At 34.0% G+C, this 27,104-nt stretch overlaps 1 protein-coding gene across 2 annotated transcripts; it reads right to left on the reverse strand.

The window, feature by feature from the left end:
• Positions 1-4,802: 4,802 nt before the first annotated feature.
• LOC112033486 (protein transport protein SEC24 A) lies at positions 4,803-15,337 on the reverse strand. 2 transcript variants are annotated; one of them, XM_065767719.1, is made up of 14 exons: positions 15,206-15,337; positions 12,813-13,911; positions 12,588-12,726; positions 11,713-11,903; positions 10,840-10,947; positions 10,542-10,745; positions 10,095-10,326; positions 9,002-9,151; positions 8,327-8,483; positions 7,182-7,309; positions 6,765-7,087; positions 6,488-6,676; positions 5,476-5,742; positions 4,803-5,251 (listed from the first exon to the last, which is right to left on the reverse strand). In XM_065767719.1, the coding sequence occupies exons 2-13, from the start codon at positions 13,848-13,850 to the stop codon at positions 5,509-5,511; spliced, it is 3,093 nt and encodes a 1,030-aa protein (XP_065623791.1). In that variant the 5' UTR covers positions 13,851-13,911; positions 15,206-15,337; the 3' UTR covers positions 4,803-5,251; positions 5,476-5,508. The 2 variants fall into 2 exon arrangements, with proteins under 2 accessions (XP_065623791.1, XP_065623792.1); XM_065767720.1 differs by having other exon boundaries at positions 15,128-15,326.
• Positions 15,338-27,104: the final 11,767 nt, after the last annotated feature.

The raw sequence follows: 27,104 nt of genomic DNA on the forward strand, positions 1-27,104 counted from the left end.
ACCCATGAGATCAATGTGTAATAACTCTAAAGGTCTTGAAGTTTGAACAGTAGTCACAGAGGGATGCTTGGATTTTACTTGTTTACCTATCTGACATGGTCAACAAATGCACTTATCTATCTTCTCAAACTTAGGTAAACCGATAACTGCCTCACATTTGGAAATCTTCTCTAACTGCTTATGACTAGCATGCCCTAACCGTTGATGCCATAACTCAACTTGATCAATCTGTGCACTAAAGCACTTGTTGTTTACACTTGGTGTTATGCCATAACAGTTGTCAGCTGTCCTTACACCAACACACATACAGTCACCTCCTCCATCAAGTATCTCACATTCATACTTGGTGAAAAGAACATTTAATCCATTGTCGCATATCTAACTTATGCTGAGTAAATTGGCCTTCAATCCATCAACATACCAAACATCTTCAAACACTGGCAATCCTAGAATGTCCACAGTTCCAATGCCTCTGATCACAGATTTGCTTCCATCTCCAAAAGTGACTGTCCCAATCTTTCCTTTAAAGAGTGTTTTGAATAAACCTTTATTTCCTGTCATATGCTTGGAACAACCACTATCCAAATACCAAAGACAAGAATCACATGCCTTTAAGGCGGTTAAAGCAGTATAACATACATAATTCTTATCACATATGAATATACCAAGATACTCAAGGAAAGATTTAACAAAAACAACAAAGGGCAAAGACAACAAGTAGACAAGTTGACATATAAGTAAAAAGATTTTCCAAGAATCCATGACAATAAGAGTCAAGAATCAGCTTAGAGATCAAAAGATCTCAAACAAGAGAGCTACCTGCTCTAATACCACTTGTCGAACCGTGTGCCTTACCAATCCATCCAACCACCAATTGGTGAAGGATGAGGGGGTACAAATCTTTTATAGCATTCGATCACAGACCAAGTCCATTGGTATTGGAGCGAATTGTGAAATTCTTCAAAATAATATGATGACCTAGGAAACCACACAGTAAAAATCTTGGGAGGATTTGACCTAGCTATCCTCAAGGTAAACTTGAATCCACTATCTTGAAAGAATCGAAGTTCATACAAAAGGACTTACAAGCTCCCCGCTTGACTTCCTAATGCTACCCACCAGTAGAACTTATTGACACGACCACATGCAAGCTCCGAATCCACGAACTCTTTCTTTCTTGGATTCTCCACAAGATACAAGCACCCACGCTTGTTATTCTTTAAGCTCCAATGGCAGCAACTGAGTTGATCATCAAGATGTTGAAGTAATCTCTACCTTGAAAACCCTAAGTTTATGTGAAGGAAAGCTTCTCAATGATCTCACAAGAGATTCACATAAACCGCAAAGTATAAGCAACAATACAACCAGAGCAACTCTTAAAAACGTGGCTAGGGTTTTGCCATATATACCTAGGGCAAAAACAGAAAACCTAAAACGTTTAATGAAATAAGGCTGAGTTGAAAATTCTGCAGAAAAACATTCTGACCGACTTTCGACTCGATCGATCGAGCCAGGCAGAAATGAACCAATGCGTCTGCAGCCTCTCGATTCCAACTTTACATAAAATAAACAACTTTGAGCAAGCCTAATCAAGACTAAACATATTGTTTTGATCATGGTTTGCTAACATTACACATTAGAGTTCTAAATACATTAAATCCTAAGTCTTTAGAACCTAACATAATAAAAAGAAAATAATTCCCAATCCTTTGTGTTTCATGGTTACAATTTTAGACAACAATCCTATATGTTCCACGGTTACAATTTCAAATAGTAACCCTTTGTGTTCTACGATTACAACAACAACCCTTTGTGTTCCACGGTTACAATCTCAAATGGCAACCCTTCAGCTTCCTAATGCTAAACTTTGGCTTTCTAACTCCATCTCTTCCTCTCCTCACACTATATTAATATTGAAAAGCTAGATGATTCAGTTCAGGCATCTCTAAATCCCAATTGTTCTTGACCTCTATACTTGTGACTGCTCTGCATAATATTTCAATGTAAGGATTAGATTAATAGTATTGTTCTTTTTTATTGCTTTTTTTTTTCTTTTTTTAATTTTTTTTACTACCTCTTTTGTGTTGTGGGTATTTGTTTCTAAGTTTAAAATTGATTTGGTTTTTTTTTTTTTTTTAATGTTTGAGATGGCGGTAACATTATTGATCTATATTGTGTTATATGTGTGATAGAGTTTTAGTAGTTGGAAAATTGAAGGATAGAGTTTTAGTAGCATCCGTGCCTACAGAAACTCAATTGAATGGTGTAATCCGTGCTTGTAGAAATTCAATTTGCTAAGGTATTTTAGTAGTTAGCAACTTGAATTATACATTTTAAATTCGATACTATACTCATAACATATTCTTCTCCTTTTTTTTTTTTTTTTTTTTTGGTCTCCTCATTTAAGTGAATCCCTCCTTCATCATTGGAATCGATTTAAAATTGCTTCTATTAGCTTTGATTGTATTTGATTGTACTCTTGGCTATATCATAAAAAGGCTATTTTTTAATTTAATTTTTAATGGTAATTATTGTCATTTTTGTTGTTGTTGAATCAAAATAAGATTATGCTAGATCTGCATAATTAGTAGTTATTGCATCTTCATCATTATCACAAGTTTAAGATAGAGATTGCTCTCATCAATAGCTGCTGCATCTTCTTCATTGCCAAAACTAATCATCTTGACAAATCTTTTATTTATCTAAATGTACCACATGTATTTATTTACTTTTAAGATGGATTCTATTTGATTTTAAGATTTTTATGTCTTTTAATATAAATTAATTAGCCGGTATGCTAGCCAAACTGCTTGCTTCTTCAGTTTTTTTTTTTTTTTTTAATCTATTACTTTGCCTCGAACATTATCGTAATTGGTTGTCTTTTTAATGGCATGTTCTGTCTCCATTACTACATACATACATACATACATACATACATATATATATATATATTGTTTTGTAGGATCCAAGCAAGAACGAGTTTAAGATGCTTGCTGTGTTATTCTCTCAAATTTTTTACAGCATGAACAACTTGCAGTATTAAAGAAATTACTGAATATTTTATATCAATAGTTATTTGTTAATAGGTAACTTTAGAATATGAAATGTTTTAGGTTAAAAGGGTAACAACTTTAATTTTGTTAATTTTTGCTTTCTAAATTATTAATAGTGATTTATCATGTTAAATTGGTAGTTTATTTGTATATTAATCAGCTACAATGTTGATATGTTACTTATTTGATCTTTCTAATTTGTGAGGTTTAATTCAAATAATTTTGAATAAGTCCTCTAAAATCAAATTCAATACAAAAGAAATTTTGTTAGGGACTCTATAAGGCTAAGGGGAGCAAGATAATATAAGTTTTGGCCTCATATAATATACTTATATTGTGAGCTTCAGTTGCTACTAGTATTATAGTAACTTAAATATGAAACTCTAGATGTAACACAAACAACTAAGAATAACAACATTCACTAATATTTGTCTTTGAATTTAAATGGTATTTTGCATAATTGCTTAGTATTCATTAGATTTCATTTTCAGTAATTTTCCCGTGTATCGTACGGGTTAGCGACTAGTTAAAAATTAAATTTAAAACAAAAACACAGACTGAGAAGAAAAAATTATAGTGTATTCTTTATGATAATTGAAAGATGAAGGCTTGAAGTTGAGCTCTGTGCGGAACATTGCCCTCAATGTCATTTCATGGACCCATCCACTGTTCCAAAGACATTTCACAAGCCTTGATTTCCATTTTGCCCCGAGAATCCAACTTCCATAGACTCTCCTCCTGAGAATCCAGATCAAATTTCCAAACAACCACAGCACCTCATTTAGTTTCTCCCGATTCAAAACCAAGCATCTCTCATCTTGCAAGCTCTTAGCAAAAGCCAGACTGTCAACACACACTGGAGGAGCAATATATATGTCCCAACCACATAGATGAATTGCTATTTTCAGCTCAGTCATAACATCTTCATATTCACTGCAAGTCATCAGAGACCCAGCTGCTAATAGTTGGTTCTCATTTTGAATGTCTTCAAGTAAGAAAAGTAGCAGTTTGTATATAGCATCTTTCATAAGAACTAATTGATCCTTTGCCATTATGGAAGACCCTCTGAACCAAAAATTTGGTGTTGCTTTGTCAAGAATTCAAGCTAAATTGAATATTAGTGATGTTATGCATACTCATACTATGGAAAAAGTTCATTAGTAGATTTGTTGGAGAAACAGATAGTAGTGTTTATGCATCTAATCCAATTCTATAGGAGTGTACAAGCACCCTAAAAACTGTAACAATCCAATATTTTGTTTTACAGTTGCTTATCCCCCTTGAGCTAGAAGTTGAACGATCCACCTAATCAAAAATCTTCAGCCTTATCAATATGGACTGATTAGGACCATTGACTACCCAAACCGGTCTATTTTATTTAATTGTTATTTCAATTTAAGTGGTGCATCAATTTATCTAAATTCGATTAAATTATATAACGATATTTCCCCCTTTAGGAGATTAGACTTTCAGATTACTGGTTCGTTATTTTAGTTGATGAAGATTGTCCCTATGCCTAAACTGTATCAACTGGTTGGCTAGCACCTTCAAAACTGGTATTTAGAGTGGCAGATTAGTGAAGCATAGCGACTTTCAAAGACCCATTTTGGAATTTAAGGGGGAGGACCAGCTGAATATTCATCTTGGGTTGCCAATCGGGTTATTCACAGACCAACCTACCTGATGGTTTGGAGCCTAAATACCAAGACATGCAGAGCACAGGAGAAATAGATTCATGTACGCCAAAGATAAGGAAACTAATGTTTCTTCAAATATTATCATTGTAACAGAACAAAACCCAATAATTTATGAACAAACTTTGCATCTCTTCCAAACATTTATGCGTTCTGTTGGGGGGGGTGGGTGTGGGGAATCATAATACAACACAAACTAGAATTTTTTGAAAGAAAAAAAGAAAAAGTAGCTGAAGTAGTTAAGATATCGCATTCAAAAAAAAATTTCTATTTTTCTTCTCAATTTAAAGACAAGAAGCATAAAATTATATCACTAGCTAATATCCCCTAATTATTACATCCTGCGATGGACAAAGAAATTGTTCAACGTCTGGTGACCATTTCATCAACTCAACCATCAACGCTTCTCGAGGGGAACCAATGTCTGAATTCAAACTGATAATTATATTGAATGAAACATTCCATCAATGTACGGACGAGGAGCAGAACAAGCATGATAAGCCCCTGCAGAACTCAAGTCAAGGAAGACATCAAAACATGAAAATCATTACTTTTCAAACTGAGTTTTTTTTTTTAGAAGTATTTTCAAACAGAGATGTTCTCAATAAGCCGTTTATAACTGTAATCCTAAAACACAACCTAAATGATTTGACACACCATAGTTCCTAATTGAAAACATTCTGAAGCAATGTCCAAGTAGACCCAAAATTAACAGAAGAATTCATTACCTATATATTACAAAAATTGCTGAACTTGGTATACTATGGATTTTGCTGAACTTGCCGGTGTATTTGTAGAATCCAATCTACATAACCATTAGCACCCCCCATCTGGTCCTCAACAAGATTGGAGAGAAGAAGGAAGCCTTCTCTGGGCTGTTCGCCTTGTCTTACAAGATGACACAGATTATAATATGAAGGGTCACTTTCTCTAAATTTCTTAAGTATCCTCATCAGCTTCCTTGACATTTCATTTTCACGCTCAGAAAGGGTAACCTGATTCAAACAACAATACAGCAACAGCGGAAGTCAGTTACAGATTGATTATGAAAGGAAACAGGTTTTTTGGGCATGCATTTAAGGCACTGGATGCGTATAGCAGCCCCATCCAAACTAATTAAATAAAACTCAGCACCAAGATTACAAATAAAACCATTTAAGCGAACGCTAAGGGGTTTTTTTTTGGTTTAAAACTACAGAACTTTGGAAGAGTTGTTAGGGAGACCCAAAAGCAAGTCAGCTGCAGATAGAGTGACCAGTATTTGATGCTTCGTAGAAAAATTTTGTTTTATAAGGAAACAGATGCATCTGAAAATTCCAAATAGAACCAAGAAAAAGCTGGTCTCAAGATAAACAAAACTAAAAATCTGTTTATCAAAACAACATATCAAGATTGGACCCAAGCTGATAAATTATTAATTTCCCAAACAGCCTGCCCTGTAGGACAAGCAAAGGCACATCAAAGTCCAAAGTGAAAGGAAAAAGTACATGCTTTGATTCAAATTGGGGAACAAAAGGACGTAGAAGAATACCTAAAATAAGTTATTAAAGTAGTAGAAAATGACATGTTAATTAAGGAGATAATAGAGATTAAGATCTTGGATATGATCAAAAGGCAAAGATCCATAACTAACCCCAAAAACTGGATTAACACTTTTGTTGATCTTGCTGTTATTGCAGTACAAGGCTTTTATTTTATTTTATTTTACTTTTAGACTTTTATTTATGGGATCCACCATACCTTTGACAATTCTGCTGCAAAGTCTGCACCAAGTAAATTCATGGCCACATCAGGTGAAAGAGCTCTACCAAACCATATATTAAAGCGAAAACCATCATCATATAAATAAAGGCCTCTGGAATCTAAGTTCTCAGCAGCCAGTGGTAATCTTTTCTCAAGGTTGTTTAAGTCATCAACTCGAGCAGATGCCTGCAAACATGAGAAGTAAAACCAATTCTGAGGATGTTCTAATATAAAAATCATCACAAGTGCATAACTGAATCCAGTAATTCATTACGTTCAAAAGATACTCGTCCAGTCGAATCAAGCTAGGATATAGAAGCTTCAACAATTTCTTTACTGGTAGAGTCATCATTGTGTAACCTGCTGAACAGCGCTCATCAAGTGGAGCATCAGCATATCCTCCCCGAAGAGGTGTGGATCTACAAAGTGCTAATCCGTACAAAGGCAAGAACTTCAGAGACTCTGGAAATATTATCCTGCCTCCTAACCGATGTTGCACAGCATAAAGATTTCGATACTCTTTAAGGGCTTTAACAATTCTTAGTTGCACAGAGTTTCGTGCATCTTCCAGTTTACTGGACAACGTTTTCTCAATTGCTGCAAGTTATTTCAATAAATATTATTAAAAAAACAAATCAAGATCCACAATCACACATGACATCACCAGAAGAAGGGACCTGCTTTACTGTACCTAGCCTGCTAAACACAGAAACAACAGCACCAACATCAGCCTGGCGATACATCTCACCAAGATCTGCAACCACTGGTGCAGCTGCTGTGTGTACTCTAATACGCCTTTCTCCACATGATGCAGTATATCTATTTATTTGTTAAGGACACCTTGAAAACTTGAATGTCTTATGAACACATCCAAAATAACAGTAACTAATGGAACACCTAACACTGTAGAAAGTCAAAGAGTCATGCATAGGGCCATACTGAGAAATAATGTCCCAGTAGAAATCAAACGAAATAGGGAAGATCAAAGTTTAAAATTTAAAAAAAATAAATAAATGCTATCCAATTTTTTCTTAAAGCCTAAGAGATGAAATCTGACTTATAAAAAGTCTCCTAAATATCAAGGAACATGATTATCACAAGAAGGAAACCATGCAATTCATAGTTTGCAGAAATTGTGAAGGAAGGTTACAATGAATAACTGACTAAAACAATTACTCAAAATACCAATGAACATGAATTTCAGCACAAAAATCATCAAGCGAACGGGTTTGTTGAAAACATACATTTACCACAAATGACTTTTCTTGTTTCAAAGGATCTCTTAGGAAAATTTAAAAAGGGTGAGGGGAGCTTATCAAACCTTTTTTTTTAATAAGTAATATATGATTCCTCAAACTCTGCCTATGTCTATGCTTAGTGTCATATTTTGTTAACAGCTAGTCCCAGGCCCTGGAAAATGAGGAAGGTTGTGATAGATTGACAGCTAGCGTAAAATTTAGTCACTCTATTATAGTTTGGTCATGTTCAAAGGAGCAACTAATGGCTCTAGTAAGAAAGAGTAAGTTCATCCAAGTTGAGGGAACAAAAAAATGTAGAGGAAGACCAAAAATCAGTTTAGTAGAAGTAATAAAAAAAGACATGTCAATTACAGAAGTAACAAAGAGTATGACTTTAGTTAAAATAGAATGGAGGAAAACAAAAAATGTGGCCGACTCTAACTAATATATTGAGGACTCAGCCAACCCCAAAGTTTTGGAACTAAAACTTTGTTGTTGTTGTTGTAATATATGACTCCTCAAACATAGAAACACCTTATGCATGTCTTTATGCACTTCAAATCAAAACACACATCAAATATTTCCAATACAAGGATACAGCAAAGCAACTTGGAAATATACTGTCTGAGTTGTCAATAATGTCTCTTCAAGAGTCAACTGCATTGCATACGCTTTATCACAATCAACAGCTGGAAGTGCCATTAGATCTGTAGATCTTAGCATAAAATTTCCATGATAAGAGGTAAATCGGACACCTAGAAGCACAAACAAACATAATCAGCAGATGAACGACTAGCATAACCATCAACTCATATGAAAATATTATGTATGATTGGGATAGTGTTCCATTGGGCCTAACTATAAACATCAAACAATGATATTATACTCTACCTAAAACTATTAGAATAGATCTACACAATTATAATGAGGTATGCATCTTTCTTTTTAAAATAAGTGATAATGAGGTATATATCTTTACTTTAGACAATATAGTGTATGAAAGCTTGAAAAGAAAATACTATGTTCAATTCTTATAGGAAGGAAGACATCAAGTTTTTGTTGTTTCCTTCAATATTAGTTATTTAATAGGTCACCGAGCTACTAAATGCTTTAAATTGTTATAGAGAATAACCATTTAACACATAGAGTTATAAGGCCTATCATTTTCAATATAGCACCCATCTAATGATGCATGTGTGTATGCATGACGTATAAATGTATGTACTAATGCATGTGGTTAGATATAGGATAAAAATGTCATGAAGAGGATGACCTTTTCCACATCTTATGCGCATGACAGATTCCCAGGCAGTTTCCCTTGTAAGGTCTCTGGCTAACTCATGCCTCAACTTCTCTCCATGAATGGCAGATTGGAAGCCTGGATAATAACACACCTGACCTCCAGTATATTTTGCCAGAGTTCCTACATTAAAGGATGGTAAATAATGATAAATATTACATCAATAATATTTCAAATACCAAGCAAGATTGTACATTATAAGTCAAAACTTTTGCAGCCCAGGAATTGAATAAGTTTGTAGATAAATAGGAGAGGGTCAAAAATACAAACAAACAGAGGATGGTAAAGACGCCCAAAGAAAGTAGAAATAAAAATCTGAAAGTTGACCATTTACTTGAAATCAATACATACGCTTCATAACATAATCAGTCAACATTACAAAAAATGACCAAAAAAAAGAGCATCCCACATTTTGTATTTCAGACCCTAAATTTGAGTACATAAGTGGTATTATCAGTACATCCTCTGCATAAGTGGATTATGATTTATGAACTACCAATTGAAGGAAGATTAAGGAAATCTTTTAAATCACAAGTATTACAATAATCAAGTAGATATATAATAGGCAAAGCTCGTATAATCCACCTAATGTTTACAATTTTGAACTGTCTACCTCGGTATCTTGCAGGCCATGCGCACTGCATAAAAGGTACTGAAAAAGGTGTGCATACACATATTCCAATAACAACAACAATAACCAAGCCTTAATCCCAAAATTTTTGGGTCAACTATTGATCTTCAACAAATTAATCAGGGTCAGCCACATATGCATACTCCAATCTTCTCTAAAACATATCAAGAGATGCAGAATGAGACACATACAAGCTTTGAATGCCATAGCTGAATCAAAATACATCATAGAACCATACTTAAAAAATAATTCATCACAAAAACAGAAAAGTATAACATGTTTGAAGTTCATAGCATATTAACAAAGAGTCCAGAATTATCAACAGATCTCCAAATTTTCTGATATCAGCTTTGAATTTAGTCGCCCTTAACAGAAACATAGAGTAACGGAAACCACTTAGCAAAAAGCACAGTAACAGATCTCAAAAACATGTACCTAAAGAGGCTATATCAGTGTACTTGTCACTGAAAGCGTATACATTCACTGCTATCTGGTACTTAGTTAATTCAGCAGCCATTTGCTTGTAGAATTGATCTTCAGGAATTCTTAACATGTGTTCTTTATCTGTTCCATAAACACGAAGATCATCTCCACGCAATTTTAAGCGGCCAACACCAAGAGATGGAAGTGTGTTCTGAAAAATTAACAATTTCCCCCCAAGTTGGCTCTGCTCACACAGAGAGAGAGGATTAATGCAGTGTGATAGAATAAACAAAGAAATTTTTTTTTTTATAAATAGAATAAACAAAGAACTTTAGGGAGGCAAAAACAAATAATTTGAAGACCATATTACTCTGGAAATACAAACATTGGCAATGAACTAAGATATAACTTATATATGGTCAAAGTTTAAAAAGGTGTGCAAGGAAAAAACTAACATACCATAACCATGAATGCCGCTTTAAGAGCAGGACCAAAAGCAGATTCCACATTCACATTGTCCTGAAACATGGAAGGCAAGCTATCTAGGAATGTTTCCACCACACTTCTGGATTCGGACAAATTGACAAGGAGATCATCCGGCAATGGTACAAATATGTCATCCAGATCTGAGACAACCATCATTTGCGGCTGTGTCAAAGATGACTACACAGGAAAAACCCACAGGACATTCAGCAAGTTTTTGACTGAAGAAATAAAAATTAAGCTATATCAAACAGTAGCAACACCAATTGCATGCCTTCATATTATAAAAATGTATTGCGCTGTCAAATGTCGCAAATCCAATTTGTGTTCTGGGGTAGCCAGGCAGCTCATCCAAACAAGATCTGATCGTTTGGGCCACAACCTGCAAAAGAATATTAGATGTCAACATAAATATAAACTATGCACATGCATGCGTATGCACAAAACACATAGAGGCATTATTTATTATTAATTTCAAGACCCAAACAAAAGACAGACCATTTTTTGTTCAGTTACATGAATTGACAATAATCTGCTAACAAACAAAATTAAATGAAAAATCACCTCACAAAAAGAAGTTTAATAATCACCACTCCTGTTTTGATGGGGTAACTGCAGACCCTATCAGTGCCACACAAGAGATCATGCACGAGACGACAAACTCTGGCCAGCCTACTTGTCATACCATTGCTTTATTAGTGATAAATATACTAGGCTACACCCTGGGAGGCTTCACCATCCCAAATCACAACCCTTCCACAAGTTGAACCCGAGACCTTCCCCTCATTCAGAGAGGGAGAGGTACAACATGGCTACAAGAATTAACAGTGCTTGCTCATCATACCACTTGGACAAAGCATGCAATATACATTAAACAACAATGGATGATATATATAATTAAGCACAAAATGAACTAGGAAACTCACAATCAATTATTCCTTTTTAGATCCAGGAACATGTGTGATTATACTAATGAATAATACTTAAATTTCACAGCAATACGAGATGATATAGTATCAGAAATATTAGACTGTCTTACAATTTCTATAGCTGTATATAAACTGTGTTTCATATGACTAAACACGATGCCATTATATAACACAAGATGAGTTGCAGCAAAATCCTCCATATAAGTGAAAGTTCTTACCTCAATCATACCACTTCTGACTGCAGATACAGAGACATCAATGAGGAAAAAGTAGACTGGAGGCATGGGAGGCCGCATCATATATTCAGTTGGAGCAACAAATTCCACACTACCTTTCATAAGCTCAGGTCGCTGATCCAAATCAATTCTTTTACCAGTGGCATCTAAATGGGCAAAATAGTCTCCAGGAACTGAAAAAGAGAGTCAACAAAAATTAGTATCTATGCCTCTAAAGAACAACAATTGAAGAGCTCCACAAACCAAGCCAACCATGACCCACAAAATCAAGTCAACTTGTAACTGAAAACAAGTAGAGTCTAGCAAAACCAAGCAGCAATTGAAATCAATACACTTTGAATTTTTATATAAGTAATACGCCAATATTATATTGCAGTACTGGTCAATTATCTTGATAACAAAAACAATACAACGAATTCAGATTTTTGGTAATATTATTCAAAAGTGTAAACACGATATTATAAACCTCAGCTTAGAAGAAGCTACAGGATGCCAGTCTCAAATATATTTTCTAATTTGTTTATGGATACTAAAAATTGTATTAATAATTTTTTTTTTTTTTTTTTTTAAAAAAGCCCCTCAGTTAACAAGAAATATACTAAAAGAGCAACAAAGTTGAGAAAATAAACAACTATCTATGAAAGCAAGCAAAGAAGAAGATGAATGGTTGGATACAACCATCCACTCATGCAAAGGACACATCAGGACATTTAGATTTTCTTTCAACACCACCCAACCAACACTCAAATAATACATCAACTATTTTTATCCAAATTCATTAACAATCTTCCTTTTCCTTTTTCATTCTGGGGTTTGCAGGGGTGGGGTGTTGTACACACTAATAGGTTGAAATTTACCATCATTTAGCAGAGAACAGATGTTGCAACGCCACTTTCTCCCAGCATCTGTAAATGTGACATATGGATTCACATATGTGCGACATCTTCTACAACGAATAATGCCCGTTGAAACGAAATTAACCACTGGCACTTCTTCCTGAAAAGATAAGAACAAATAAAAGGGTAATCAAAGTATCTCCAATATTAACCATTTCCTATCATTCTGAGTTTAAAGATACTCACCCCATCAGGAGCTTCTGCAAGTGGACACACAACTGCTCCAAGAGGCAAATGCCACCTTGAAGCCAAAGACTGGGAATTTGGAATACCACTGGTTGTAAGTCGTAAAAATCGAGGATTGCAATTCATAGGATACATCTCAGAAAACAATTTTGGCTCCACATCACCTTCTAATGGCCTTGGTAGTGCTTTAGGATCAACTCCTGGATCAATTGACCCAGGAACAGACCCAATAGAGAGAGAGCTGAAATCTTCGATCAAACCTTGGATGGAACCAGGAGGTCCAGAGCCCGGATACTGCATTTGATCCCTTGACTGCAGACCCAATGGCGCTGCCACTGGTGGAGGTGGAACATAACCTCCTTGGTGAGAAAGAAAAGCGGTGGAAGAAGTCGGCGGGGCAGGTGCATAACCTCCTTGGTGAGAAGGAAAAGGAGACTGCATAGGTGGTGGTTGTAAATCAGCATTAGACTGCATCCGAGCATATCCAGGAAATGACGATTGAAAATTTGTCATGGGCGCTGGAAACGATGAATCTGAGACGGAGTAAGGAACATTCACATTAGGTGGTGCAGAGTTTACACTTTGAGGTGGAGCTCCCATTGGCACTGGTGGTATCTGCAGCTGTGGGCGAAAGGAAACTGGTGGAGCAGGAGGTTGAGCTATTGGTTGCCCCACAGGCAGGACACGTGAAGCGGGTGCTTGAACTGTTGAGGGAAAAGGTGGTGTTGGGAAACGCTGGAACGGTCCACCAGTAGGTGGTACATTTGATGCTGGTGGAGGCACAGATGGATCATTATATCTAGGTGGTGGTGGAAGTCTAAAACCAGAAGATTGGGATCCAGCCAAAGGCCCAGATGATGAAAAGGGCACTGTGGGCTGAGGAGCAGCTGGTGGAGTAGGCCTGAAACCAGAGGCCTCTGATCCAACCAAAGGACCAGGTGATGAAAAAGGCATCACATTCTGAGGAGGAGCAGCAGCAAAAGGCGTAGCAGCAGGTCTAGCAGGAAAATTTGGACGACCAGGATTTTCAGTCCCCATGGGTTTTTAACTTTTTATCAGCAATCACTTGATATTTCTGTTATAGCAACACTCCCATGACCTAAACCAACAAGCACCATAAGAGTCATTATGGATAAAGAATAAATGTATGCAGAATAGAACCCATGAATCAACCTTAATAGTTAACTGCTGAGAGAATAAGTATTTGATACACTGTTAGTGAAATGCTAAGAACTTAAGCAATTAATATACTGGGCAGTGAGCATGAAAATGTCTGACCTCTAACTAACACAGCTCCTATAGAATCATAGATAACAATTTCAGTGATAAATCACCCACAAGAAAATAAAAGTACAACTATCAATATAAAAGCAGTGTTTATTTAAAGTCAGACTCAAAGAATAAATCATGCATAGAATTTATTAGCACAAAATTTCCAGAAGAAGTTAAAGGTCACATTCAACTTTTCTCAGGTGCCTTCTCTGCTACACATTCTAACATATGCACGCAGCAAAATAAAAAATAAATAAAATATATAAATAAAAAACCATAGCTGTTTATTCTATAAATCCCAGCCAATAACTTTGGACGATATGCAACATTAAGCAAGCATCATTAAAAACGAAAAGTGGGTCACCATAATTGCAACCAAATAAAATGGGAGAGCATACGCATTTCAAGTTGGATTCATAGATTCAATCATGCACAGAACCTATTAACACCCAATTCCAAGAATATGGTTCGCATTCATCTATTCTCAGGTGCATCCTTTGCTAGACATTCCAACATATAAATGCAGCAAAAGAAGACATAGTTGTTCTCACACGCAATGATGCATATCTATAAATCTCAACCAATAACTTTGAACAATATGCAACATTAAGCAAACATCATTAAAAAACCAAAACTGGGTCACCATTATTGCAACAAAATAAAATGGAAACTGATCAGCTATAGACTAACAACTAATATCACACTGTTTAACAGTTCCAAACCACAAATTGGATCACAATAACTAACAATCACAACCCCAGAGTCAACTAACAAGTAAAACCATAGAGTTCCATACAGTCCAAAAATACATTAAACCCAAATTCAAAAATGCCCACCTGACCAAACTGGTCAAATCGTCAATACAGTAACCCAAAATTCAATGACTGAAATCAAAGTAACAAATCAATAAAATAACGAATACCCACTTGAGTATATGAGCCAAAAATCAAATTCCTGTCCTAAATTTATTAACTTGGAAACAGATACGCATGTAGCAATCAAAATTGAGCATACGAAAAACACATGCTTTTTCATTTTCTTACTTTAACAGATCCCCAGAGAGAGAGAGAGAAATTTCAGAGAGATCGAGATCGGCTATAGGGAGAGAGAGAGAGAGGCACCTGGGATGGATCGGAGTGGGGCAAGAGAGTGCGAGAGGTGTCGTATGGAGTTAGATGTAAATATGCCTTTTTTGTTGAGCTTTTTACGACGACAAATGCACGAGAGTTTTCAGTTTTGCTTTAGAAGATAAGAATTTTCTTTTCTAACTAATTTTAGTATGAGTTGGATTGTTTCTTTTAAAAATAAAAATCTGAGTTGGATTTATAATTTTATATTTTTAAGCTCATTTTGTTTCGGTGTAAAACATTTTTAAATATATGAATACTTTTATATAATTTTACATACGAAACATTTTTAGTAAAATCATTTTAGGTATTTTGTGTAATATGTAAAATTTTTCAAATACAAATTATCAAAATCAATGGCTTAGTCATTGAAGCCGTTGGCATTAGAAATTTGGGGCATGTTTGGATACCATTTATTGAATTTTTTTTTCCAAATAACATTAAATATTAAAAAATTTAGTTAATTGTCACATTTCAAAATAATGTTGGAAACTAGCATCTCGAGCATCTAAAACTCGAGTTCCAAAATAAAAGTCAAGTTTTTAAGTCTCGATTTGTAAGCGGTGATAGCTGATGTGGATGAAAATCCACGTGGAACTCAAGTTTTAAAGACTCAATTTTCACCATTTTAATCAAACCCAACGTTCTTGGCTCCAGCGTTCTTCTTCCTCTGTTCTTGGCTCCATTCTTGGCTGCAGCGTTCTTCTTCCTCTGTTCTTGGCTCCAGCGTTCTTCGTCGTCAAATCGTTCTTCGTTCTGGGTTTCTTCTTCTTCATCTCCATTCTGTTCTTCTTCTACTAGGCTTCATCTTCGTTCTGTTCTTGTTCTTTGATTTTCAATTGGTTCGGGCAACGGCTTGGCAATCCCAGATCAAGACTCAATCCACAACTTCGAGATGCTTTTCTTTTTTTTTTTTTGGTTTTTGAAAAAAATTTCATGTTCTTTGCTCTGCAGGATTTCTTCTTCTTTGTTCTGCTAGTTTTCTTCTACTGGGTTTCTCTTCTTTTTGTTTTGCTGGGTTTCTTCAATGTTGCTGGTTTTCTTCTCCTTCTTGTTTTTCACTAAGAAAATTGATTTTGATTTGGTAGAACTCGAGTCTTCAAAACTCGAGATCTATGTGGCATTTTCCTGTAAAAGTCATCAAGTATAAAGCGAGTCTTTGAAACTCAAGTTTTATATACAACTCAAGTTTCTAAAACTCGAGATGTTAGTTTGCTAAAACCTTTCAAACATTTATTAACTTACAATTTTGTCCTCCCTTACTATGCTAGTATGCAAAATCCCTCTTGCTTATTGCTGAAAACTGAAAATACTATAGCAAAATAATTTTTAAATGCGTGAATAGTATTGTAAGACCCAGTTTTAAAGTTATTTTTATGGAAAAAAAAAAGTACTTGCGAATCTCGTGAATAGTGCATATGACCCACTAAAAACGCTAGACGCTATCCAAACATAGACTTGGTGACTGAACCTTTGGACTAGTGGATTTGATGACCAAATTGTGGGCACCAACAATCAGGTAGGTTGTTGCAGCCATAGTTTTAAAAATTAGATCGGACTGGTCAATTCAATTGATTCCAATCAAGAACCAAGTACCAATCCAATCCGATAAAAAGCTCCAAAATAGGTCAAAAATCAGCCAAAGTCTATCAAAAATAGGTAAAACTAGGAACTGAGACCAAAATTGGTTCTTTGACTACGCCGGTTTTTAAAACCGTGGCTACAACGACACAACCAATAGGTGGGAGGAGAGCCGGTGTGTGTTTTGTAAAATATTTTACGAAGTTAATAAAGATAAAATGTTTTACAACATTTTATAAAGCATTTTGCGGTCAATGTAAACATTTTCAAGTTTGATCAAATTTTGCAATTGAACAAACATGGTAAAATATTGAAAATATTTTCCATTAAACATTTTACTGTGAAACAAATGGAGCATAGTGCCTAAAATTTTATCCAATTTGATTTAAAATTAATCAAGTTCATTTTTGTTAAATAAATTTATTTTTTGCATAAGTATTCACTCATTAGCCCTAGGACGAGAAGGCATACTAAGGTCAACTCTAGACCAACAAACTAGGAAATTCCAACCAAAGCCAAATTCAACATAAGTTCAACCACCTTAATGCCCTACTTTGTTACAAGCTTACACTACTAAGCTCGGGTTAAATAAATTTTATTTTAGACTATTATATAACATTAGCAATTTATGTATAAAATTATCAGTAATTTATTTATTATGTGAATCGAACAATGTTATTAATACATTTTATAGTGTACTTTAGCTATTAGTTTATAGTTCTTATTTTGCTATATCTCTAAAATATTGTGTTTTTAGTCCATGAATTTTATACACTGTATAAGATATTAAACATTCAAACTAGTGATTAGGTGTTGATTAGAAAATCAAGAGTTGTGGTTCTAGATAGCTCAATTGATAAAGTCTATATCCTTGAATGAAAGATCTCGAGTTCGATCCCTGCTTATACAAAAAACTAATTGGTGTCTCTTGGTCTGATGATAAAGAACAATAATTAAGAGTACAAGCTATAAGTTAAAGACTATATATATATATATATATATCTAAAGGAGTTCTTTTACGTTTTCAAAAAAAAAGGGGGTTCTTTTACTACCCAAAAGCCCTCCAAATCAAAAATGACCACACTTTCACACGCCCAAACCACCACAAAAGCCACCCCCACCACCTTCCACAAATAAGAACTAAAGATATAAAACTATAAAGAATGTGGTCTACAAGATTTCCCTGCCATTATTTATGATAGAAGAAAGAACTTGTAGAGCCACACAACCTTGTATAGTACTTGGGTTGGATATTGTTGTGGGAAGTGAGAATCTAATTAATGATTAACTAGTCGCTAATCTGTGTGATGCATAGGATAGTTAAATAAAAAAATAATTAATCAACCTCACAGTAAAAGAAAAGGCTAAAGGAATTGATAAGAGGTTGATTTGTCCATCAAGGAAAAACCTAAAAGAAGGGAAAAAAAAAAAAGAGGGAAAACTATCTGCAAAGAATTGCAACTATTTGTATGTTTACCTGGCTTGGCTCAAAGACAGAATCCAAATTTAATTTTGCACCAATAAAAACATACAACTTCATATTAATTGTAAATCAACCTCACTACACAAATCTAATTTTTGCTCTACTGTATTTTTGGAGATCATACTCCTAAACATTCAATGTGTCAAGAATTTCAATAAACACTATTGCCACATCTATCTTTGTTCTAGACATTTAATTTACTCATAAGCCAATAGCAACTGCAATTAGACAATCTTGACCCAAGCATTCTCCTTCTAAAATCTCATTTCTTTCCTTCAAACCTGCACGTCAAAAGTAATTTCTAGCAAATATTACATTTACACAAAATCTAAGCAACCTAACTCACCTTACATCTTATAATTAAGCTAATAAAATCTTATAATTTCATTTTACAACTATAGCGTCTTGCTCATTAAAAGGTCGTACTCAATGCACAAAACTTTTGCTCGTTAAAATGCATACGAGTAGGTTTTACCATTCGTAGTTGTGTGCTCTTACTATGCAGAAAAAATAAAAATAAAAATAAAAACACCTTAGACTTTATTGGATTTTGACATCTTATAACATTGCACATCATCAAACAAAATCAGCATGAGATAATGTTATTTCTATGAAGTGAACAAATCTGAAACAAAATTAATGCGTAAAATTCTAAATAGAATTACAATTCAACCGAGCATCAATAATTGCATGAATTAAAAACAAAAGATTCAAAAGCAGAACTCAAAGCTTTTTGTCATATAAGCAAAATCACAAATTCTCTTTTTAAATAGCCCGCATTTCCTACATTTTTTTACAATAATTGAAAGAATAAAAAGAAAAAAAAAGCTCTAATTTATTTTGATTCAACTACATGCTAGGAGGATATTATTCTTAGTAATATCATGGTTTACAATTTTGTCAACATGATTCACACACACTCACATGCGAAAAGAAAGAAGTGAAAGGATGGTAGTCATATCCATAAAATATAATGTGATCACTTAATTTAGTGCCACTGAGCACCCATTCTCTTGCAATAAATTCATCAAAAAACTGATATGCATCTTCGACTAACATTGTTCTTTTCAAAGTAAGGAAAATATCCTCCAAAGACTTCATATGCTTTCTCACCAAAGCATCTCTAATGAAGCTAACACAAAGTGTGTGGAAAATTATGAAAGCATTAAATGATTATAAACCAATTGAAGAATGATCCATACATGCTAAGAACTACAATAATACAGAGAAACAAAAATGTCCATATTTAGCTGGGATATTGCAAGCAGAAGAACAGAGACAAAGGCAAATGCAAAACTCAAATGATATGATCAATACTGGCTAAGAACTACAATAATTCTTTGCATTGGAGTGGTAAAGGTTGAGCATGAGAAAATTAATTCATAGGTATAAATAATTATAGATATAAACATGTTCGGAACTCTATTTTAAAAGAATTCAGCCGCAGAAAATTACAAAAGGCTACAAATATAATTCCTATGTCAGTATTTGTTGTTGAAATTGTAACTTGGTCTAAAATATAAGTTATATAACTTAGTTATATATGATTATGCAAGATGGGCATGGTATTAGGTATTATAAATTTGAGGAAGAGATTCAGAGAGAAGGTTGAGAGAGACTTAACAAATAGCAAGCTTTAATGAATGCCTCTATCATTATGCAAAATCAAATGGCGTATTACATTATTTTAAATGAATTTTAATTTGGATGATACCAAAAAAAAAATCAATACCAATGATGTAAACTTTTTTTTCCTACAAAAGAAACAAAAACGTTGAATTTATGGCTTGAGTGAAACTTACAAAATACAGATTGTGTTTGAACAAAGTAAATTAGCCAAACAAACTCTTAGAATAATAAGGAAGAAAGGACAAACACAAGCATCAAATCATCAACAACAGGTTATTAGCTTCCAAAATCAAAACTTTAACTCCTAATCCTTTACAGCTAAGACATAGGCAAAAGTCCACGCTAATCTCAAAAAAAACTAAATACAAAAGCTGCTACTCTTGGCCTAATATGCGGAGCACTTATCCTAAAATAAGTAAGATTGCTGAAAATAATAACATGTAGATAGTCTTTCAATTGAAATTCTTACCTCAGGTTCAGAATTTGCTCTTCAAAGAAGGCTGGCTTCAATTGCAGATTCTTTGATTTTAGCGCTGGGAGTCAGATTTTGCTCTCCAATCAATCTTTCAAGAGAATGAGTCGCATAATAGGTCAAGTTGGGACCGTAGGTATTAAATCTTCTTAGGTTTATTAGGTTTTATGTATTATCGGGTTTTAGAGAAAAAAAAAATCAGAATTCTTTTTTTTTAAATGATGCTAATGTGGAAAATTGTGGCGTCAGGAGAAACTTCGGTTTATATATATATATATATATATGAGAGATGACGCTAGAGAAGAGATAGAAGGAGATTATAAAAAAAGTTTGGTTACTTGAGTAATCCGACTTACAATTTGGTTGAAAAAGTTTATTAAAAAAAAAAAATCAAAAAACAAAGGGACTAGATAGGGAAAATGTGTAATCCAAAAAAAAACTTACAATGGGGGAATTTTCAAATTACTTGAGCAATGGTTGGGTTTTATTGATCCAAAAAATTTACTTGCACCCAAAATCCGACTCGGACTCACATTTTCAACTTAATATTTAGATCAACTGGTCATTTAAAACCATTTGCGAACCAATAAATGGTATTGTGATCATGATGCATATTATCAACATTAAATAGTATGTTTTTTCTAATTAGTATTACATAGTTTTTTTTTTAGAGAGTTTTAACCTATGACGTCCACTTCTAATGATGCTCTTTATCATCAGACCAGGATACTAATTAGTTTTTGGAGTAGGTAGAGATTGAATCACAAATCTCTTATTCAACCATCAGAGACTTTACTACTTTAGCTAACTGGAACCTACTAGTATTAAATAATTTAATTTGTATACATCATGTAAGGTTTAAGATGTTGTTTTTTCAATTAATAATAAAAACCATATACAATAAGCACTCTTATGTACACACTCTTGAATAAAATTGCTTAGTATTTTTCCTCTAAATAATTAAATGTACAAACTTGTTTATATAGGGGATTTGTATTCTATAAACCTAATGGATGTAGTTCCTCTCAAAAAAAAAAAAACCTTAACAGATACGTGGGTAGGGTGAACTAGTCACTAAAAGCTATTGACTCTAAAAAAAAAAATAATGAAATATTTAACTTCTACAAGTTTCCATAGTTTAAAAGTGTTGTCTAACATTGAACGTTATTGAGTTGTAAGTGCATAGTTACCACAACCTACAAAGCAATTTACAATTTTTAAATTAATAAAGCAAAACTTTCAATAGTTATATACACACACACACTAAAAAGTAATATAAACTGCAAATGTATAAACAAAGACCATGATATGAGGAAGACACACCAAGTTTCAAATTTGAGTATCAATATAACTTTCTCGTAGTAATAACAATATAGAAAATTCAAAATATGGAACAATATCAAAATTATAATACCTAATTCAGTTATCTTTTATGTTGAATCCAAACAAATAATTAATTGAAACTAATCCAAACAAATAATAAATCAACCAAAAATTAGAACTTTTAATAAGGAAACAAAAAATCACACGAACTTAAATAAAAAGCATTTAAGGTGAAGAATTTAGATCAACTTATTGAGACGCAAATACCAAAAACCTCAAGACCTAAAACTTCAAAATTTATAGAATCTCCAAATTCTACTTCAAAACCAAACCAAATTCAACAAATTTATATATAACATACCAAATAAAAATTTATTGTTCCCTAGGCTAGAAGACATAGGTTACAGCTTTGATTTTTCTCCAAAAAAATAGAGATGTTTTATCTGTCATATACAATATAAAAAAATAATTAGTAGAAATTTCAACCTAAAAACCAAACCCACAAAAACAATGTCAATATAAATATGAAGATTAACCCAAATACTCAAAAGAAAATCAATTCTAAACATAACAAAAGAATAAGATACAAAAAAAATTTCAGGCACATATGAAAGCAAGTAAAAAATCTGACATAAAAGATCAAATTCATTAATAACAATAAAAACAAATATCCACATATGTTGAATTAAAATTTTATTAATAATAACAATATAAACAAATTCGACATAAAATTCATTAATCAAAGAAGAAAGTTGAATCAAATTGCTTTTTATTTATTTATTTATTTTTTTTTTTTTAACGTTAGTCACTTTTTTTTTTTTTTAAAAAAAAAAAATCCTAAAGTGAAGTTAAGTTGTGGTAATTGCTAAGATTTTAAGGAGAGAAAGAGACTCCTAATAGGAGTCCTTCTCTCTTTTTTTTTCTTAATCCTAACTTCTTTTGAGGAGAGAAAAGAGACTCCTAACAGGAGTCTTCTCTCTCTTTTTTTTCTTAATCCTAACTTCTTCTTTTTTGTTACGTGAGTCTCTTCTTCTTTTTTTCCTTTTTTTGAATCCTAAAGTGAAGTTAAGTTTAGGATTTTGAGGTGGTAATTGTTAAAACTTTGAGGAGAGATAGGAGTCTCTCTCTCTTTCTCTCTTTTCTTAATCTAACATGAGTCTTTTTTTTTTTTTTTTTTTTTTGAATCCTATTTTCAACATGAGTCTCTTTTTTTCTTTTTTCTTTTTTGAGTCCTATCAGAATTTTTGTTTTTATATAGATTATCAATGTTTGAGTTTGAGTTTAAGTTGGATTTATTAGAGAGATAGAGTTTCACTACTTGTTAAGTTTTGATTAAACAAATTTTTTTTTTAATGATAATGATGAGTTCGAGTTTAAGTTGGACTTGTTAAAAAGATAGAGTTTCACTTCTTGTTAAATTTGGACTAAACAAAAATAATTTTATTTAAATATTGTGCTGATATGAAAAATTGTGAGAGTTTCACAAATTTCGGTTATATATTATATATATATAGATAAGGAGAAAATTATTTTTAGTATTATAGTATTAATTACCATCAAAAGTTTTTTTTTTTTTTTTTTTTGAATATGGTTTTTTTCAATTGTTATATATATTTTTCAATCTCAATTATTGTTCATTAGACTATATGTTAGATTTAACGCTCCATTTGGCTCATAGTTTGCAAGAAAAAATAAATTGAAGAACCAAAAAAAAACAAAAAAAAGTATTTTTTGCATTGCTTGGGTACAAAAAGAAAGTAATAAGAAAACAAAAGAAAAAAATATATTTGTTTTTGATGTAGTTTATTTCCTACTTCCGAACTATCTCTCCATGAGAAAAATTGGTGATCTTGAAAGACCTTTTTTTTTTCAGAGAAATAAACACACACACACACACACACACAAAAGAGATAAGGAAATTCTAATATAAAGACACACCATATACTCCACTCAAAAGTTATTGTAACTTTTAAGGAAGTGTAGGGTAAGTTATACCACATACAACATACTTTCTTATAATTGTACAGTTTTTTCTTTCTTGTCTCTTTAATATACCAAACACTAGGAAAATGTTATTTTTCCCATTTTTAAAGATTTACCAGATCTAGTATATATATAAACATAAAAAAAAAGATAGTCAAAAATCAAAATTATAGGGACTCGTTTCAGTTTCTCTCACGGCTAAGGTTTAGAGTTTTCTCTCTATCCCCGCGTGTAGAATTTTGTACCTAACTTGGTTTAGGTTTTGCATTCCCTTCAGTCTCTCGAGTTTGGTAGGACAGTGGTTTGATAGTTGCTGTGTTTTGTTGCTTGGTTTTCCTTCTCAAATCCTCTCCATTCATGGCTGGTCTCAATGAGCTGCGGTCTCGGTTCTCTTTAACTGAAGAAGAGGAAGGAGGTGCTGAAGTGTCGCATCAGGTGGAGACCGTGATACATCGGTTGATTGGTAAGTTTTTCACGAAACAAGTTTTGAATGTTGATGCGATGGCTCGTACTTTCAAACCTCTGTGGAAACCTAATGGGGGAACTTAAAATACAAGATATTGGTGATAGCATTCTATTGTTTGAATTTGAGGATGCCTTAAATCTGGAAAGGGTTTTGGAATATGAACCTTGGTCCGACAATACAAACTTAGTTGCTTTTTAGAGAGTTACTACTATTGAAGCTATTCCTTTCTTCGAGTTTTCTTGTGTAACCTTTTGGGTGCAAATCCTTAATGTTCTCGAGAAGAACCTTACTTCTAAAACTGGTGAAATGATTGGTAAAACCATTGGCTCTGTTGTCCAAGTAGCTGACACTGAAGATGATGGGTCGGGTAGTGAATTCCTTAGGATTCGAGTGGTGATTGATCTATCCAAACCACTCCCACGTTGCTGCAAACTTTGGGCTAATGGAAAGCAAATTGGCTAGGTCGGTCTTAGATATGAGCGCCTTTCTAACTTCTGCTATTGATGTGGCCGGGTCACTTACGAGGGATGGGTTTGTTGCATGTGGTTGTGAGGTAAAGGAAATCTGAAGAAGGAGGACCAGTAATACAAAGAATGGTTGCGAGCTGAACAAACTAGACAAACCAAGAAATCAATAGCAGTTATTTCTGGTAGTGCCCGAAGCCAAGGCCCTTGGGGTAAGAAGTATCAAAGTGCATCACAAAGCAAAAGTGGGCACTCTAATGATAACTTCTTGGCTTCCTCACAAGGTGGTTGTAAGGGTGATTCTGCCACAGCTATGGATGCGGACCAATTTGTGAATGCTATGGTGGAGTCGAAGAGACCAATGGATGGTAGAACCTGTGAGAAAGGGCAGAATGTTAAGGATGACAACGAAAGACACAACTAAATGAATGGAAGGGTGGGTAAGGATTATTCCTCATAGATTGAAAAGGAAGTGGTAGGATTAACCTTACAAGAGGATAATTTTGGGTTTTGTGGAGCCTAGTTTATTTTTGACCCGTTTTTTAACCCATTGTAATCCTATGCGCAGGATATAAAAGCCGCTTTTGTGATTAGGGTTTGTTACTGTTGTTGTGTTTTTAGAGAGAGAAAAAAACATTGTAGCCGCACTTTATATTTTTTTTCCCTGATAATAGTGAAATCCCTGCGACTCCGTGGACGTAGGCAAATTGTCGAACCATGTAAATATTGTCTTATGCATGTGATTGTTTTCTTTGACGTGCGTTTTCTCTTTCTTTTTTTTTTTTTTTTTTTTTAACTCTCTTCCATTATCAGACCTAAACACTTTAGTTTTAAACCTGTTTGTTTCAACCATGGCCTTCCACTTCTTAAAGTTTTAAATACTTCAGATTTATTTTTCAGAAAATAAACTCATACCTTTCTGTTTGAGTCATCAATGAAAGTGATGTAGTACCTTGAACTTCGAAGGATGCAACTAAGAAGGTCCCCACAAATCAGTGTGTACTAACTCTAATTTTTCAGCCTTCGGTGTTCTGCCAGTTTTTAAGAAGCTCACATTTTTCTGCTTTCCTAAGATGCAACTTTCACACATGTCAAAATCAACAGACTTCAATTCTGGTAGTTTCTCTTTGACATTAGCATCTTCATCCTTTTCTCACTCATATGACCAAGTCTGCGGTACTATAGGCTTATATCAGTACTTGTTTCAGCAACTGCAATGTATCTTTTGGACTTGAGGTCATATAGAGAGTGCCAGTCTTCTTTTCACGAGCCAATACTCTAGCTCCCTTTATAACTTTTTAAGTACCACCAACAAATAGTATTGCATGCCCTTCATCATCAAGTGTCCAACAGAAATCAGATTCCTCCTCAAGTCAGGAATATGTCGAACCTTCTCCAGTAACCAAACAGATCTATTGGACAACAATATCTGGACGTCTCCCATACCTATAACATCCAAGGTTGAACCATCAGCCAAATTCACCTTACCAAAATCACCTGCAACATAATTCTGTATGATTTCTCGGTATGGAGTGGTATGACGAAAGCTTCTAAGTCCAAAACTCAATTATCAAGTGGGCTGTCTACTGCAAGAAGTAATGCATCCTGTACTTCTTCTGTTACAGCATTAGCAGAATCATCTTCATTCTTCTTCTTAGGACTTTTGCATTGGTTCTTAAAGTGACCTGTTTTTTCCACAATTTCAGCATTGTACTTGTTGGCCTGTTCTAGATTTACTTCTGTTCCGATTAGTATTTCTGGATTTTGATTGCCCCAATTTAAATTTCTATTATTACCTCTGCCTCTTGTCTCAACGTTTAGGGCAAAACCAGATCTTGAGATTTCACCTGCATCTCTTCTACGAATCTTTTCAGTCAGAATTAAATCTCGAATATCATTGTACTTAAGATTTTCCTTTCTGTAGAATTACTTACTGCCATCTTCATTGTCTCCCAACTGTTTGGCAAAGAAGCCAAGACGATCAGAGCACGAATCTCATCATCAAAATCAATTTCTACAACGACAATTGATTTATGATAGTGTTAAATTCATTTCAGATATTATGCTACTGATGCTTTCTCTAACCATCTTCAAATTGAACAGTTTCTTCATCAAATGCACCTTGTTGTTTGCTGACGCCTTTTATACATACAAGACAAAGCCTTCATCAAATCTGGGCTGTGGTCTTCTCTTTACAACATTGTGTGCAACAAACCTAGACAGAGTTACCTGATAACTCCCAGTACCTGTTTGTTAAGAAGAGCCCATTCATCAGCCTTTATTGCCTCATGTTTTTGTCCCCAAAAGAGGCGTGCAATTTCCTCCCATAGAGATAATCTTCAATCTGCATCCTCCAATACGCGAAATCTGTGCCATCAAACTTTTCTATTCCAAACGCCTTTCCTGCTTCCTTTGCCATTGCTTCCACTCAAACCTAACCCTAAGCTCTGATATCAGTTGTTGAGAATTCAACCAAAATTCTAACCTATGAG

Source organism: Quercus suber, unplaced genomic scaffold, assembly GCF_002906115.3.
Source record: "Quercus suber isolate HL8 unplaced genomic scaffold, Cork oak 2.0 scaffold_840, whole genome shotgun sequence".
Classification (NCBI taxonomy): Eukaryota; Viridiplantae; Streptophyta; class Magnoliopsida; order Fagales; family Fagaceae; genus Quercus; species Quercus suber.

Excerpts from the sequence above, each read along its gene's own strand:
- LOC112033486 (XM_065767719.1), bottom strand. The coding sequence starts at position 13,850 with ATGGGGACTGAAAATCCTGGTCGTCCAAATTTTCCTGCTAGACCTGCT. Across the intron at positions 10,948-11,712 it reads TCAGAAGTGGTATGATTGAG|GTTGTGGCCCAAACGATCAG; the intron begins GTAAGAACTTTC and ends ATTCTTTTGCAG. Across the intron at positions 5,743-6,487 it reads TTGCAGCAGAATTGTCAAAG|GTTACCCTTTCTGAGCGTGA; the intron begins GTATGGTGGATC and ends TGTTTGAATCAG.